We start from the raw sequence: 14,882 nt of genomic DNA, 5'->3' as shown, positions 1-14,882 counted from the left end.
TCAAGTGTCGGGACATATGAGGAAGCCACGGGAAGAGGAACCAGCTCCATGTGTTGTTCTGGTGCGTTTTGAGCTATCCAGAAGCCCACATAGTAGGCTTCTGCAATAGCCCTGTAGAAAATACTGGTGTGTTATGCTAACCAGGGAGAGCTAATCTGGAAGACTGCAGAGATAATGTTCTTTCTCGCAGACATTTGCTTCTCCAGGAAGAGACCAGGTCAGATCGATACACAGTCAACATATTCAACAAGAGCAAAACCTGGGTAATGCAGGTAGTAGGAAATACTCAAGGGAGCTTGGTGTGTGGGCACAGCAGCACCCGAGCATGAGCCCCCACGTGCTTACTGATGGAGTATTGGAGCAGCCTGCCTGTGCCCTGCCCCATGATCCAGCCCAGCTTCCCTGCAAGGTTCCCAACCCAAGGCTGTTGTCCCTATAGCCTTCTGCCTTGTATCGGCAGTGCCCCAGTCCTTTGCCCAGGAGAGGCTGTCTCTAAGTACTGGTGCCACCAGTGCGGCAGCTACCAACGGACTGAAGCAGCCAGACTCATTTGGGTTCACTGTTGAGACAAATAGTATCCTGTTTGGGGCATGGAAACTGAAGGTGGTGAGAGGTTTTGGAAGATAACTTAAGGAATGCTTTACTTAAGATATATCTTTACAAGGATTTGCATAGGATACATCATTTGCATAGGAAGGGCTACTGCCATGCGGGTTAGTGGTTAAAGGATTTGTGAAAACAAAGCAAGATTACAACTGTTGTCAGAGAGGATAGTATCCATGGAAAGAGCTTTGTGAAGAAATGTTATTGAAAATACTGGTGTTGCAGCTATTTAAAGCTGTCTGTGTGTTTAGGCATTTAGAATTTGACCTGTGAAATTTGGTATAATATATTTCTGATGTATTTAGGGCTTTCAGATTGTAGCACCATCTAAATGCATAAAGTCCTTTTTAAAATGGAATGATTATTTAAATGAGCTAACAGCCGTATTACAAATTTTAGGGGTACAGCATTATTGGTGACAGAAAAAAAAAAAAAAAAGGAACCAAACCACTATTTCCCCACACCCTGGAAAGCAAGTTTTTACAAAGTTCCGCAAAACCTTTTTTGTCATTTCATGAAATATGGCACCCTGCCTCCACATACTTGGCAGAAAATTTTAGTCTGTGGATTTTCTTGCCCTAGCAGCATCTTTCTAATTCCAGTAAGAAAGAAGTGAATGTACAGCATCTCTTAGAAGCACAAAATAGGCATCAGTTAAATACTTTCAAATTGGATTTTAAGGGTGATGGTTATTTTACATATGTCTGTACCAGCCTTCTGATGACTTTATAATGAAGGTGTACATATATATTTGAGAAGGTTATAAAGTGCAATAAATAAAATAACCCAATCCTGACTCTGTCATTTGATGTATGGCAGCTGCTACCGTTGTCGCTTCCTATTGCTTTGGTCCACAAAGACATGGGGTGGCATATCAAAAGATACTCTAAATTCTTTATAATTTAAATAAGTGAAAATCTTAAAAACCACTCAGCATGACCCCTCACTTCTTGATAAAAATGAACCTGACTTAAGAGATGGTAATGTGCAGGGAGGTTTGTTTCGTACTCAAGAAAAAAATTAAGGCTTTTTATCCCATTCAAAGGAACATCCTTTCATTATCTCATGTTTTGACCTGATCTTCTGGGACCTTTTGTAATTGACCTAACTGGAGATACTTGCACTTCTCTGGCAAATGTTGGAAATCTATAAGAGGTCATTTAAGGGAGTGTCTTTGAAACAGGGTTGCATCCTGAAATCTGAGTTTAGATTTGGGAAAGCTTTTTGGAATGTAGTAGTGGACCGTGGGAGAGATGCAGAATGAGACAAGCTGTCTCCTTTTCCTCAGCAAGCAAGTACGCCAGCCAAGGAATCGCTAACAAGAGCAGCAATAGGAAATCATCATGTCAAGTCTTCTGTGTCGAGTTTTACCTAACACCAGTACCATAGTAAAATTCAGTGCTTTCTATAACTTTGTTTTTCTGTATGGAATAGGATGCTTTAGAGTTACTCTAGCAGTTCATATTTGTCTTTTTATTCTGCTGATTTTCCTGATTTAACCTTACAGATTAAAAAAAAAAAAAATTGTCGTCAGTCTCCTTCTTTCCAGAGGTAAAGATTATCTAATGGAGAAAAAGAATCATTTAATGTCAGTAAAATCCTAAATTCCTCAATCACATTTCTTTTCAGAAAAAGAATGTTTGTCCACGTGTGTTCAGAATATGCAGCAGTCTGACGACCTTTCTCCCCTTGAAATAGTTGAGATGTTTGCTGGGCTTTCCTGTTTTCTCAAAGATTCCAGTGATGTGTCGCAAACGCTATTGGATGATTTTAGGATATGGCAAGGATACAACTTCCTCTGTGATCTCCTCCTCAGGTATGCAAAAGTACTTGAAGGGATGTGGACAGATGATTGAGCTTTTTCCGAAAAGAATTCCTATTAAAGAATGGGTCAATAGATTTGACTGAATAAATGATTATAGATTGCTATGCAAGGAAGACATTAGGACCAAAACATAAAATGATGTGCTTCCCTCCTGTTGTGAAACTACATTGTTTAGCTTCTTATTCATTGGTACTGGTTTATTACTAAATCTTTTTGTATGTTGTAGGAAAGCAGGTGTTTAAAACAACTGGTACTATTTTTTTTAAGAATTCACAAAAATATTTTTTGACTGCAGCTGATGGGTTTGGTTTTGTTTCCTTTTTGTTTAAACAAATTGAAAGTACTGAAAAATCATAAACGTCGTTTGTCCATGCTACTTGGTGTTGAAGAGACCATTTTGTATGTAAGCAGAAGAGACCATTTTGTCCATCACAGAGTGCTGGAGAGAACTCCCACGTTGCTAGGGTATCAGTGTGTATATGCATTTTTTTAATTTGATTTTTTTTATGAAAGGAACTGCTAACCTGCTAATACATGACAGAATATAGTGATGCCTGCCAAAAGTAAATGTTGAAGTACAACCCATGATTTTATTTTTTTCATGAAGAACATGTCACTTACTGTTTCACAGTGAGAAAATTAGTATGTTTGCTGCATTACTTGTGCAAAATCTAAGATATGTCCTGATTTTTTTCTGAAGTTCTGAAGATGCATGCATTGCTGTTGATATATGCATGTGTGTTTTTCAAATGCAAGACACAGATACCAGCTTTGAAATGAAAGATGAGTGTGCGCCTTATCATGTACTGGGGTCAAAGATGATGAGACGCAGTGCTGTAATAGCCATAACTGAGATGAGCTCCCATTGCTAACTGGTTTTCTGGCCATTCATTTTGGATGCTAGGTTGCTAGCTTTTGGTACCCAAATATTAGAACTTAATCTTCTTTGAGATGTTATGTTTCTGTTGTGTTTTTTTTTTTAATGGTTACCGGACATAGACATGGCATGTGAAATTCTCAGTAACAGTTAAAATGATTCATAACTTACCTTCTGTGCCAAAATTGCTATAATACATGCTATGTTATTTTTCTTCTAGTATAAATGATTATTTTGAGTATGAATTATAATACTTGGAACACATCAGTACATATCATAAACTTGGTTGTCTTCCAGAAACTGACAGCAAGAGGTTAGGTAGAATTTGGGGAACATGCTGTCATTGAAAATGAAATCACTAAGCACAGCAGTGATACTCTATACATCACATGTTTTAAGCAGACTTTCTTGTGAGTTTGCTCACCCTTTCAGCCAAAGAATGGGGATTCCCTGACAGCGGTATGAGAAGCGTAGGGGTGTGTGTCTCTGAAAAAGGAGAGCACAATCACACAGCACGTCGGTTCGTCATTTGACATCATTACAGGGTTAAAGCACAGAAATGCCTTATCCTCACTTGTTTGAGAGCTCATTGCTAAGAACCTCACAAGAACACTTGGAAGAAGGTGAACGAGGCACAGCAATGCGTGTTGTATTTGTTAGCAATCTGTGTATTGTAGAGGAGATGGAAGATGGTTCAAAACACTTGTTTTTTAAGTTGTGATTTGAAAATGAAATTCACCATAGTTTTGTTTCAAAAAAGCAATCTCAGAGAAGCCTGGGCATTGTTCAGTGATCATCAATAGTGCTGCGTTCTCCCTGGTTGTGTTGTGGCTCAGAACTAATGACAGAGACTTCTTCAGGTATGCAGTACATTTCCAAGATGCTGGAAGTCCAGCCACAATGAAGAATGGCTTGGGAGCTGGTAATACAGAATAACTTGTGAAGATGGTGACTTAATAAGAATCTGCCGGAGACCTGTGAGGAACAAATGAGAGAGCATATGTTTTCAACTTGGTGATGTGAAAGTGCAGGGTGTACAGAGGATTCATGGAATAGAAATAGATGAGCCAAGTGCTTCTGTAAGGTTCAACCATACGTCTCACTGTGGGGAAGGTGCAGGATGCAGAATGAGTTGCTTCGAAAGGCTCTCACTGTCATTGATCAAAGAAGAAAAACACATCTTGCATTGCGTGAGCAAATAGGAGATTGTGGTCCCTGGCTATCTCCTGAGATCTGTGGAGACTAAGAACTAGTATGCAATTAGATGTGTTTTAACTGTGGGGGAATTTCCAGCTCGGAAGCAGTTGTATAAAATTGGGCGTTCTGTTCAGTTGGTTTCCAGCTGTGCTGTGCAGGCTGATGTGTTGGTGGAGAACAGCCTGCAATGTTCCTGTCACTAGCCCCAGCTGCCGCTTGCTGCCCTCCCTGGCCCAGGGACGTGTGAACAGTTGATGTGGATGGAAGAGAAAAATCTGGGTTTCTCTGGGTTGGGGTGGAGCACGTGTTGGCCTGCCAAGGAAAAGAAGGATAGTTTGTTTTACTAGCCTGTTTTAGGGTCTGTTGTGACTGAATTGCTAGCAGTGAATGCTGACGAGGATCAGATGTTACAGTTCCTATCCTGTTGCATTCAGAGAGGAGGGTCTGTATTTCTGAAGAAGATATTTTGTTGTGCTCTTCTAGGCTTTATGTTTCTAGTCAGATACCACTTTGTTAACGCAAAATATGAACTATGAAAGTGGCACATGTAGTTTAGGAGGTTAAGTGCAGATTTATTTAATGGCAGACTAAGTATTTTCCTATAAGCTTCATGTTTGTAAGAGGAATGTAATGGTAATTTTTAATATCTATGCTTCTTTTTAGCAGATTTTGGGGTTAACAGCAAGATTTATGAAGTTAATGTCTACAGGAAATAAGTGCTAAGTCCTATTAAGGACTGACTTAATAGTATGAAATGTTAATGGAGAACATGTACTGCCAGTACAGGGCACTAAAAGCATGTTCTTGAAGTTAAAGAAAAATGGAAGAGATCTCTGATTAAAGTCATTCAAGTTGAAATAAACTTTTGCTAACGTGAGCTATTTGTTTTCTTTAGGTTAGAACAGGCAAAAGAGGCTGAATCTAAGGATGCTTTGAAGGACTTAGTTAATTTGATTACTTCCTTAACAACATATGGTGTTAATGAATTGAAGCCAGCCGGTGTTACCACTGGAGTACCTTTCTTACTACCTGGATTTGCAGTGCCACAGCCTGCGGGCAAAGGTGAGTGTTCATTCTCTCCCTCCATGTATTTTTTTTAAATATAAGAGAAACTGTATACCACAAATACCATTCGTAATTGAGTATAGGTTCTTTTACTAAGATTGCATATCAAATATGCTTGTCCTAGATGTCCTTCTTCTTTGGGGTTGGTACTCACAGAAGCATGCGAACAAATTTTAACTTTGAGGACTGTAGGGCAAGTCACACATCTCTCACTGCAAAGCTCATGGCTTTTATGTGGACATTTTAAAAAAGAATATCAGTGTGGAAAGATGCAGTGAATTGATTTATGGTGTTTTAGGATGATCTTATAAAATAGATGTGGAAGGCTGATGCACTGCGTTGGTGGTGCATTTTGTTTCGTTTTTGTTTTCCTTCACGCGGATGGGCCTTATGTTAGCTCTTATCAGCTCGGGCAAGTGTATCTTATGAGTTGTAATATGTTGTTTGAGCAGCAGTGAGTATTCAGTGGTATAATCTGTGGTGTTACTTGCAGCCACAGTGAATTCTGATGAGGAGGTAAGGTTGACTAAGTCTGAAGAGGAAAAGGTTTCTATAAAAACCAAATTAGGATTCTAGACACTTAAAATTCCATTTGATTTTGTAGGTAAATAAGGACTTTGGGATTAAGCAGGTGACTGTGTAGAGCGAGCTTGCTGCTTGGGCTTCTTTGGGGTTTTAATAACACTGGAGGCACTTGTAAAGTTCTTGTGATAGAATTAGCTTTATAGATTTATATCCTAATGGATTTGCTTTCACTGTTTCCTTCTCATATCACAGTTACTTGGACAATCACTTCCTTTCTCTGGTATTGAGCAAGTTCATTGTTTATGGGAACTGTTTTCCCTTTGTGCTAAACAGAGGAAGAAGATAATAGTTATAGAGTTGAATTTGTCCATGTTCTAACTTACTGATTTTTGCCTAAGCTAATCAGCTTTCTGATACAGTAGCATGAGATAACCACCATCTCTTGCATTTTCAAAATAAAATCTTTTTATTTCATTTGCTGGTATTTGTCCTGACATCTAGTAGTTCCTTTTACTTGCTTTTTCATTCTGTTGACAAGTTGTTTTTCTATGGAGAATGTATTAGCATGTTTTCTTAATTGATTTTATTTAAATTTTTTTAGGTTTTGAACTCTGTAGAGGTGGTGAAGATTTGGTTTCTTCAGGGGTCCTTGTAACATTCAAAGATAATGCATTAACCTGCTTGATTGCCTGAAAGAACTGTTTATACTTAATTAGAACATACCTAGTTGTATCGGTCACTGCCTCTGTTCCTGTCATATTTGTTGAGCTCTATATCCACTTTCCGACATCTTTCATTTCTAAGAAAGCGTGCAAAAAGCCTGCTTTTAGAAACAAATGAATGTGATCTGCAATTTAACATTAGTATTCTCCCAGTAAGTGAAATTTTTGCATGTAGCTCTTCAAGGAAGTTTCCTGTTGCTTTCTGGAGGAATACAGCAGGGAAAGCAGTGAAGCTAGACACTGGCATAATTGAATTTTCTTTTAAATTGGACAACTTAGTTTACAAAAAAGAAATAAGGTAGTATTCCACAGAACATGTGCAACAAATTGGGATTCTTCTCTTGCAAAAGGTTTTTGATTTATGCTAATTGTTTGATTTTAGCTTGATTGAAAATGAGGTTTAATTGTTGGAAGTTTTTTTATAACTTTTTAAAGGGTGTTTGTCATGAGGTGTTTCTTGTATAATGGGATTGGTTTACTATGAGTTGTATTGTTCTTGCAAAAGTTGGAAAAGTTACCTTTGCAGCATCTTTCTAGTAGAATATATGCTCTGCTTACTGAAAAAATAAGGGAATCCAGGGAACATTCGTAAGTGATGCCTTCTTGGGCTACATGAATGAGATTTTATTGATCTTAAGTGTACTTAGGAGAAGTTTGATCCATCTTTTAAAGATGTGAGGTCTTTGTTCTAATAATATGGCTGCTTTGTGCTTCACAACTTCTTCCATTTGTTTTAATTTCTGAATTAACAGTACTTGACTTTGCCAAAGTTTTCTTATCCCAGGCCTGATTGCCACGGCCACCCTCACACCATCACCTGATACCAGTATGATTATTCACATAAAAATTTCTAATCCAGAACTGAGCAAGAGCATGCTCTCTCTTGAAGGAAGGCCTCTGCTGGCCTTCCAAAGCCCTGTAAAATTTCTCTGCGAGGAGCTCCCCTCCTTTTTCTCATACAAGATGTCCAATGAGCGGAAGGAACAGGATTGCTCAGAGGCTGTGCGTGCTGTTTAGCTTTGAACCCAGCTGATAAGACTGTGTTGTTGCTTATTGCTCTGCTTAATGAAGGTCATCAGATGTATGTTCTTCCAAACTTAGCCTGCCTAATACTTGTAAAGGGCATAGTGGCCTTCCATATTGTGGAATACAGAATGCTTGACTATTGCTGTAATGCGTTTTCTTACGGACCATGTAGATGATGTGCAGGCATTAATTTTTCTCTATGACTGGATCCTGTTGCACATACTAAAAATAGGTCAACTTTCTCATCTATTTGAAAGAATTGATCGTTCATTTAGCTGCATGTGTAAACAGTTTCAGAGATGAAGATGTCATATAAGAAAGAACAGTAGATCATAGGATTTGCAATATAATTGCTTAAACAAATGCTTTTTTAAAGAGTCCATTTTAATCTTAAAAAAGGTAATATTCTTAATCACGCTTATTAGAGCGCATGGATCGTTATTAGTGACTGTGCTCATTGTTTATGACAATTCAGAACTTTCATTTTCATTTTTTCCTCCCATCCCAATTTGTTTCCTAATTCAGGTCACAGCGTGAGGAATATCCAAGCGTTTTCCGTCCTTCAGAATGCGTTTTTGAAAGCAAAAACTAGCTATCTAGCACAAATTATTCTCGATGCCATCACAAATATTTATATGGCTGACAATGCCAATTACTTCATTTTGGAATCACAGCACACATTGTCTCAGTTTGCAGAGAAAATTTCTAAGCTTCCAGAAGTACAGACCAAATACTTCGAGATGCTGGAGTTTGTTGTCTTCAGCTTGAACTACATACCCTGTAAAGAACTGATCAGTGTGAGCATCCTTTTAAAATCCAGCACTTCTTATCACTGTAGCATCATAGCCATGAAGACACTCCTGAAATTCACCCGTCACGACTACATCTTTAAAGACGTCTTCAGGGAGGTGGGACTTTTGGAGGTGATGGTAAATCTTCTTCATAAATATGCAGCCCTTCTGAAAGATCCCACTCAGGCTCTGAATGATCAAGGTAGAGTGTGTGCTTCCAATTTACTACTGCATGTCTCTTGGGGATGGTGGAGGCTAGCGATTAAGAGAAAAAAGCAATAAAGTTTGAACACATATCATAAGGGCAGAGTTCTACTGGGGACTGCTGTGCCATCTTGAAAACACACTGGGATTCCCTCTTTCTTTATGTCCTGCAAGAAGCTTGAGGCACAATCTTTGATGAAAGATACTGTGCAAATGCAAAATCATTAGAAGTTTATAATTTCCTTCTTAAATGATTTTTTAATGTATTTTTTCCTAATATTTATGTTATTTTACATCAAAAGAAAAAATGAAGGAACAATACATAGACTACCTGCTTCGCTCCTGTGCACCAAGTTGTCCCTCTCAAAAAAATGTACTTCGACATTTCAGAAGTGCACCTAAAAGTGCTATCAAGCATGTATCTGTGCTCTTGTTAGGAGTTTGTTTCCAAGTTTAAAAAAATAAATATTTAAAACTTCTTTTTATACTTTGTGTCTACATTTTTGTAAGAGCGTTACCAAAAAAAAAAAAAGGCACCAAAATCAGCCACCAACAACAAAAAACTGGCATTCTCATGTCCAGAATTTGACATCTGAGATAAGCCATGTAGTTGTTTAGTCTGCAAAGCAAGCACTGCCAAGTGCAAGCCATATGTGCATAGGTATGCTTTTTTATATTCTTTACTCAAACAGGAATAGAGTTAACATGTATCAGTGACGTTTTTTTAATTGTAGTTGTTGGCTGTTTCACCTGGGTTTATTGTATGAAGCTTTGCTGATGATTTGTAGGTGTTAATTAGAGCTAGAAAGCTGTGCTGCCAGCAGCTATGTTGGAAAACACACAGTTTCTCAAGTGCTTCTCAATAAATGGATCAAGATGTCATCTGGTTAAGGTGCTACCTGGGGTGGACATTGCCTTTGTGTTGTTGCTTGCTGCTTATTAGTCATTTAATTTTTTTTTTTATTTTCTGGACTGTTACAATGTGTTTAAAATACTGTGCGCCAACTTGGTTCATCTGTTATACCTGTCAAATTGTAAGCACATTTGAAGTAATTATGTAGATGTAGTTCTGTGTTGGTGTGTAGAAATTCTCTTTGCAGGTACTCAGTACAGAACAAGACAGATCCTTTTAGTCTTCAATGATTGTAGCTTGAAGTGACAACAGTTGGGGATATGAAACTACACATATAGCTGCAGTGTCAGCCACTCAGCTCACACTGCTCAAAAGCTTCTGTTAAAATTATACTTTTTATAAAGGGCATTTTCAAACAGTCTGTAATTAAGCTTTCCCATGGATGCACATGTAGACTAAATATAACTTGTTTTGAAATTTGGTTAGTCTGTGTTTTCTTTGGGGAAACAAAGAAAATGAAAGCATTGGTAGAAAAAAATGAAGCAACATCTTAAAGAGTGATTTTTACTATGTCTTTGGCTTATGAAATTATTTTTAGGGGATTCAAGAAACTGTTCATTTGAGGACCAAAAGCAGCAGGCTTTGTTGGTTATGGAGACCCTGACGGTACTATTACAAGGATCAAACACTAATGCAGGTAAGTGGAGATGCTACTGGCAAATCATATATAAAAATGTTACTGAGAACTTTGCGTACAGGCAAAAGAGTCTTCATTTTCTATCTTCAGGCAGTTAATCACACTGAAATATTCTTTTTCTCTTGCAAAGTTCTTTCTGTAAGAGAATCAGTAGCATAAGCTGGAGTGCATAAAATAAAGGAGTTTCAGATGGTTGTTTGGTTTTTTTTTTTAATTAAGGTTCTTGGGAATTCTTTACTTGAACACCCCCCCCACCACCACCATTTCTCCCCAAACAATACTATAATAATTTGTGGTAGGGCTTGTAACACAGTTATGTTATGTGACAATGTTATGTGGACTGAAATCAGATTAAAAATGTGTGCCATTGTTAATGGAAGATGGCTTTTTCCTTTTTTAGAGGTATATTCGCTCTAAAAGTCAGTATATATAAATAGGGCTCAATTGTAAGCGTCCTTCTCTAAATGAGGTAGATTTATATTAGTTTGTGCCTTATTTCATTATCCAACACATGGTAACATTGACATAGACAATGTGTCTATCTCATATTAGTACAAGCTGTCTCTTAGATCTTAAAAAGTTATAAATGTATATATGTGTATACATATATATATATATATATATATATATAAAGAAAGAAAGTGATAGGTGTTCTTAAAACATTTTACTCTGTTGTACTAGAGGAAGAAGAAAAGGAGAAGGGGTAGGGAAGGGACACCACCCTGAGGAACCAGTTTCTAGCCTTGGAGGCAATGAGACATCCTTCTTTCATCAGTTTATTTTTTCTTTTTCTCAGTTCTGGCAGCTGTTTCCTACCTCTTGGTTTTGTTTGTTTCCTACCTCTTGGTTTTGTTTGTTTTCATTCAAGTAGGAGAGATGAGAATCCATGACAAGTGTTCAAGAACAAAATCGTGAAAACTGTCCAGCTCAGTTGACAACTGTTTAATGATAGCTCCTGGTCTAATGGCAGAAAGCTTTTAATTTTTTTCTTACTGCTTTTGCTTGGGAAAAATATCTTCTTTAAATACAGGCCCAGTGTTCAATCACTGCTAGACAAGTAGGACTACTTTGCTGAACAAACTTCTGTAACAAATGAGGTTTTGCTCTTATTTGTAAACTTTTCTCCCACAATGTTCTTCCTTATGTAGATGAGTTCATTTATACTTGTGTGTGATTTTTCTGAATAACCACAGCTGTGAAAGCAGTCCAGTTGATCATAATAGAGAACTGATGGGTGAATGAATATTTCTCAAGGTAAAGTAATATTTACAATAAGGTATTGCTTTAAAATGGAATACAAATGAAAAAGTAATAGGGAATCAGCAGGGAGTTGGTCCAACCATTTGGTCCATCTTTAAGCCTTAGTTGGTGTCTTTCACATTTTAAGAGATTGTCTCTGCTACCCTGAGCCTTCTGAAGGAGTTTTGTCCTGCCTTTGGCAAGTTATGTGCTTTGTGTCTGCTATGCTTTGTTTCTTAAATCCAACAAGATGGTCATTGAAAGCATAGTGGCTTGCTAAAAAATAAAAAAAAATCCCATTGAGTTGATGGCTTGCTCTTTCTTAACTCAAGGGAGTGTTTGAGCAGGGAGATGTTCTGAAGTGCATCAGAGCTTATGTGAAGGGATCGATCTGTACCTGTAATCCACAGTAGACCATTGAGGGCTTTGCTCCAGATTAAGAAGGAGGTGCTGGGGAAAAGTCTTGTGTTTTAAGAAAAAGCAAGGGAGAATTGGCTTCGTCTCTTCCTCTCCTTTTTTAGGGAAGTGTGGAAAGGTACTTGTGTTAATCTGAAGCCTATGGTCTTTTTCCAGCAATGAAACAAGAAAGCAGGTTAAGAGTAAAAATGTGCTCCTGTACAAAATAGCATGCTAAGACATACAATGACTTTACTGAGGAAACTATCCATGATTTGTTTATATCACTTGCTAGCTAATCTAGAGCTTGTATCAGAATATAGCAGCTGTTATTTGTGACCTACAGGAAAAAAAGGTTTTCACAGTTTTTCTCTTCCCATCTTTATTTATAATTTTCCTGTTTTGTGGGAGAGTACATGTGCATTGAAAAGCTCCTTCTTCTAGCTTTTGACTAATGCAATTCCAGCAGATAATGTTTTTTTTTTGTTGTTTTATGGGTAAAAATGCTTGCATACCTTAATTCTGTGTCATTATTCAAATCCTTCAGAGGAGTTGAAATCTTACTAGGGCAGGACAAGAGTGACTGTAATCAGTGCAAGCAAGTGAAAAACATTTCCTCTGTCTGCTGCAGTCCAGGAACTGAGTGCCAACATGTCTGATATGGTTAGTGGTTGAGATTCAGAGTAGACCAGTAACTGCATGTTAGTATACTCTGGAGGAGTGAAAATCCTGTCTGGGTATATTTTGAATGAGTTATCCAAGTTTAACAAAATTAGCAATATTGCTTTTGGAAGGGCTTGAAGTCATATAGTCTAGCTCAGTGCAGAGGCTGACCATCTGCATGTAGGTCATTCTGAGCAGATCTTTGGAGTAGCTATTGAAAAACCTACCCAGAAGGTTTTTATACAGTGTTCCTACCTCAATGGTCCTAGTGATTTATCACTTGTCGATGTTCTTCCTCACAGACAATGCATTCTCTGTTGTAAGTTAAGCTGAAATCTGTCATCTATCCTATTGTTGATGCTCTTGGAGGGCAGCAGCAGATCACTAATATATTTAAAATGGTCATGTGTAGGTTGGATGACTTACATTCTCTTGCTATGTCTCAGGTGCAATATGCATCCTTCTTAATATCCTGTGGTATTAATTTGCATTTTTCTTCCTGTGCAATATTTAGACTTAATTGTCTTGTCATATGTTTGTAATCCTCTGAAACCTCCAGTGTAGTCTAAGCCATTTCACCGCTGCACTTGTTTTCAAGTTCTGCCGAGCTTGTGGTTTGAGATCACTTTTAGAGATGGCTTTGGCATTCCGTCCACTGAGCATTTACGTCTGCAAGCTTGGCTTTGTCCACACACTTGATAAGTATGCTCTTTAATCCGTCAGCAAAGGCATTTTTCGCAACACTCAAGATAACCCCCAGTGGCTTGTCCTTTGTCAAATCAGAAAGGCATAGCGGAGAAGCAGACATAACTCTGAGCTGATGTTTCAATTAGTTATACGTTTAGTCTGTCATGGTTGCATTTAGGCTATTTTGTTGGGTTGTTTGTAAGAATGCTGTGGATAACACTACCAGAAGCATTCCTGAAGCTGAGATACATTGCATAGGCTGCTTCCCTTTTATCCACTGAGCTAGTTATCCTGTCAAGGGGAAGGAAAAAAAACAATACTGTTGATTTAGTTTATAACTTTTCAATGGTGATTGAAGAAACAGGCTAATTAGGCTGAAATAAGAAGGTTCCAGAGAGAAATTAGTATAGATGACAGGTGAATCATGTGAATCCATTATACACTTTGGCATTTATTGCTCAGCTTTGGATTTCCCATGACAGAAAAGGCAGAATTAGAAAACAATCAGAAAGGAGTGGTGCGAAGGGAAGGTTATGTATGGGAGCTTCCACATAAGGAAAGTTTAAAACAAAACAAAAAAAACAGGATTGTTTAATTTGTAAAGGTGAACGAGAGGAGGTGGTGTAAATATGTGATAACATCTTTGAAGGACTGGAACTGCCTTGTAATTCATAAGTGGCAGGTCTCTCTTTCCTGTTAAGCAGCCGTGCTGACCTCACCTGGGAAGTTGAAAGCAAACATCAGTTCCTCTTTGCTACTTCTCGGTATTGAGTTCAACTCCAAGTATCCACTAGAGAAGTGAAAGAAAGTGCATGAAACAGGTCAGAGGTGTGGTATGGCACCACAAATGTTGTTTCTAAGGACCACAGAGTTCAAAAGCCACATTTCAATCAGTAGCTCCAAGTTCAGGAGTATGATAGAGCTGTACAGGAGAAACAGGTAAAAAACCATTTCTCAGAAAAGTTGTGTTTGTTGTTAGTGTAGTATGATGGGAACATGAGCACAGTGGTAATGTATCCAGAGGTCGGCAGAGGTTTTAGGTCAGCACGCATGGTCACACAAACAGGCTTTACTGAGCCTTGTGCTGTTTCATCCCATACTCAAAGCCTCAAAGCTTAGTTTCTGGCTTTAAACTCAGTTTGTCTCTTAAGGTTTCTTGAATATTCAATAACTAATGAGAGAAATTCATATGAGGAATTTAGGTGTCCCCAGACCCAGACAGATTAACAGGGTGGTCAGAAATCCAGACTGAGAGTGGGGGAATTACGAAATGTTACCTCGCTATTTGTGAATCATAAATAGTCCTTGGTTGGAAGGGACCTCTAGGGGTCGTCAAGTCCAACTCCTGCTGGAGTTATCTTCTGAAGAGACCACAGGAGATGCTGCAGTTGCCCCGTGGAGGGGTGCCACCAACTTCACTACCTCAGGGTTTGAGGTCTCTACTTCTGCCATGTCCAAGTCGGTATCTCATCCAAAGAACGTAAGAGAAAGCAGGAGGCAGAAACTTGGAAA

General features: G+C 38.2%; 1 protein-coding gene across 13 annotated transcripts in view; it reads left to right on the top strand.

Moving 5' to 3' along the window:
• The window catches only part of WDFY3 (WD repeat and FYVE domain containing 3), a 188,546-nt gene that overhangs the window by 85,999 nt on the left and 87,665 nt on the right, over positions 1–14,882 (top strand). For all 13 annotated transcript variants that reach the window (XM_040555097.1, XM_040555092.1, XM_040555093.1 and 10 more), the window contains 4 exons: positions 2,233–2,419; positions 5,398–5,564; positions 8,366–8,833; positions 10,287–10,385. In XM_040555097.1, coding sequence (XP_040411031.1) covers positions 2,233–2,419; positions 5,398–5,564; positions 8,366–8,833; positions 10,287–10,385 — 921 coding nt within the window. The remainder of the gene's footprint in view (positions 1–2,232; positions 2,420–5,397; positions 5,565–8,365; positions 8,834–10,286; positions 10,386–14,882) is intronic.

Source organism: Cygnus olor, chromosome 4, assembly GCF_009769625.2.
Source record: "Cygnus olor isolate bCygOlo1 chromosome 4, bCygOlo1.pri.v2, whole genome shotgun sequence".
Lineage (NCBI taxonomy): Eukaryota > Metazoa > Chordata > Aves > Anseriformes > Anatidae > Cygnus > Cygnus olor.
This window is presented reverse-complemented; position numbering and strand designations above follow the sequence as displayed.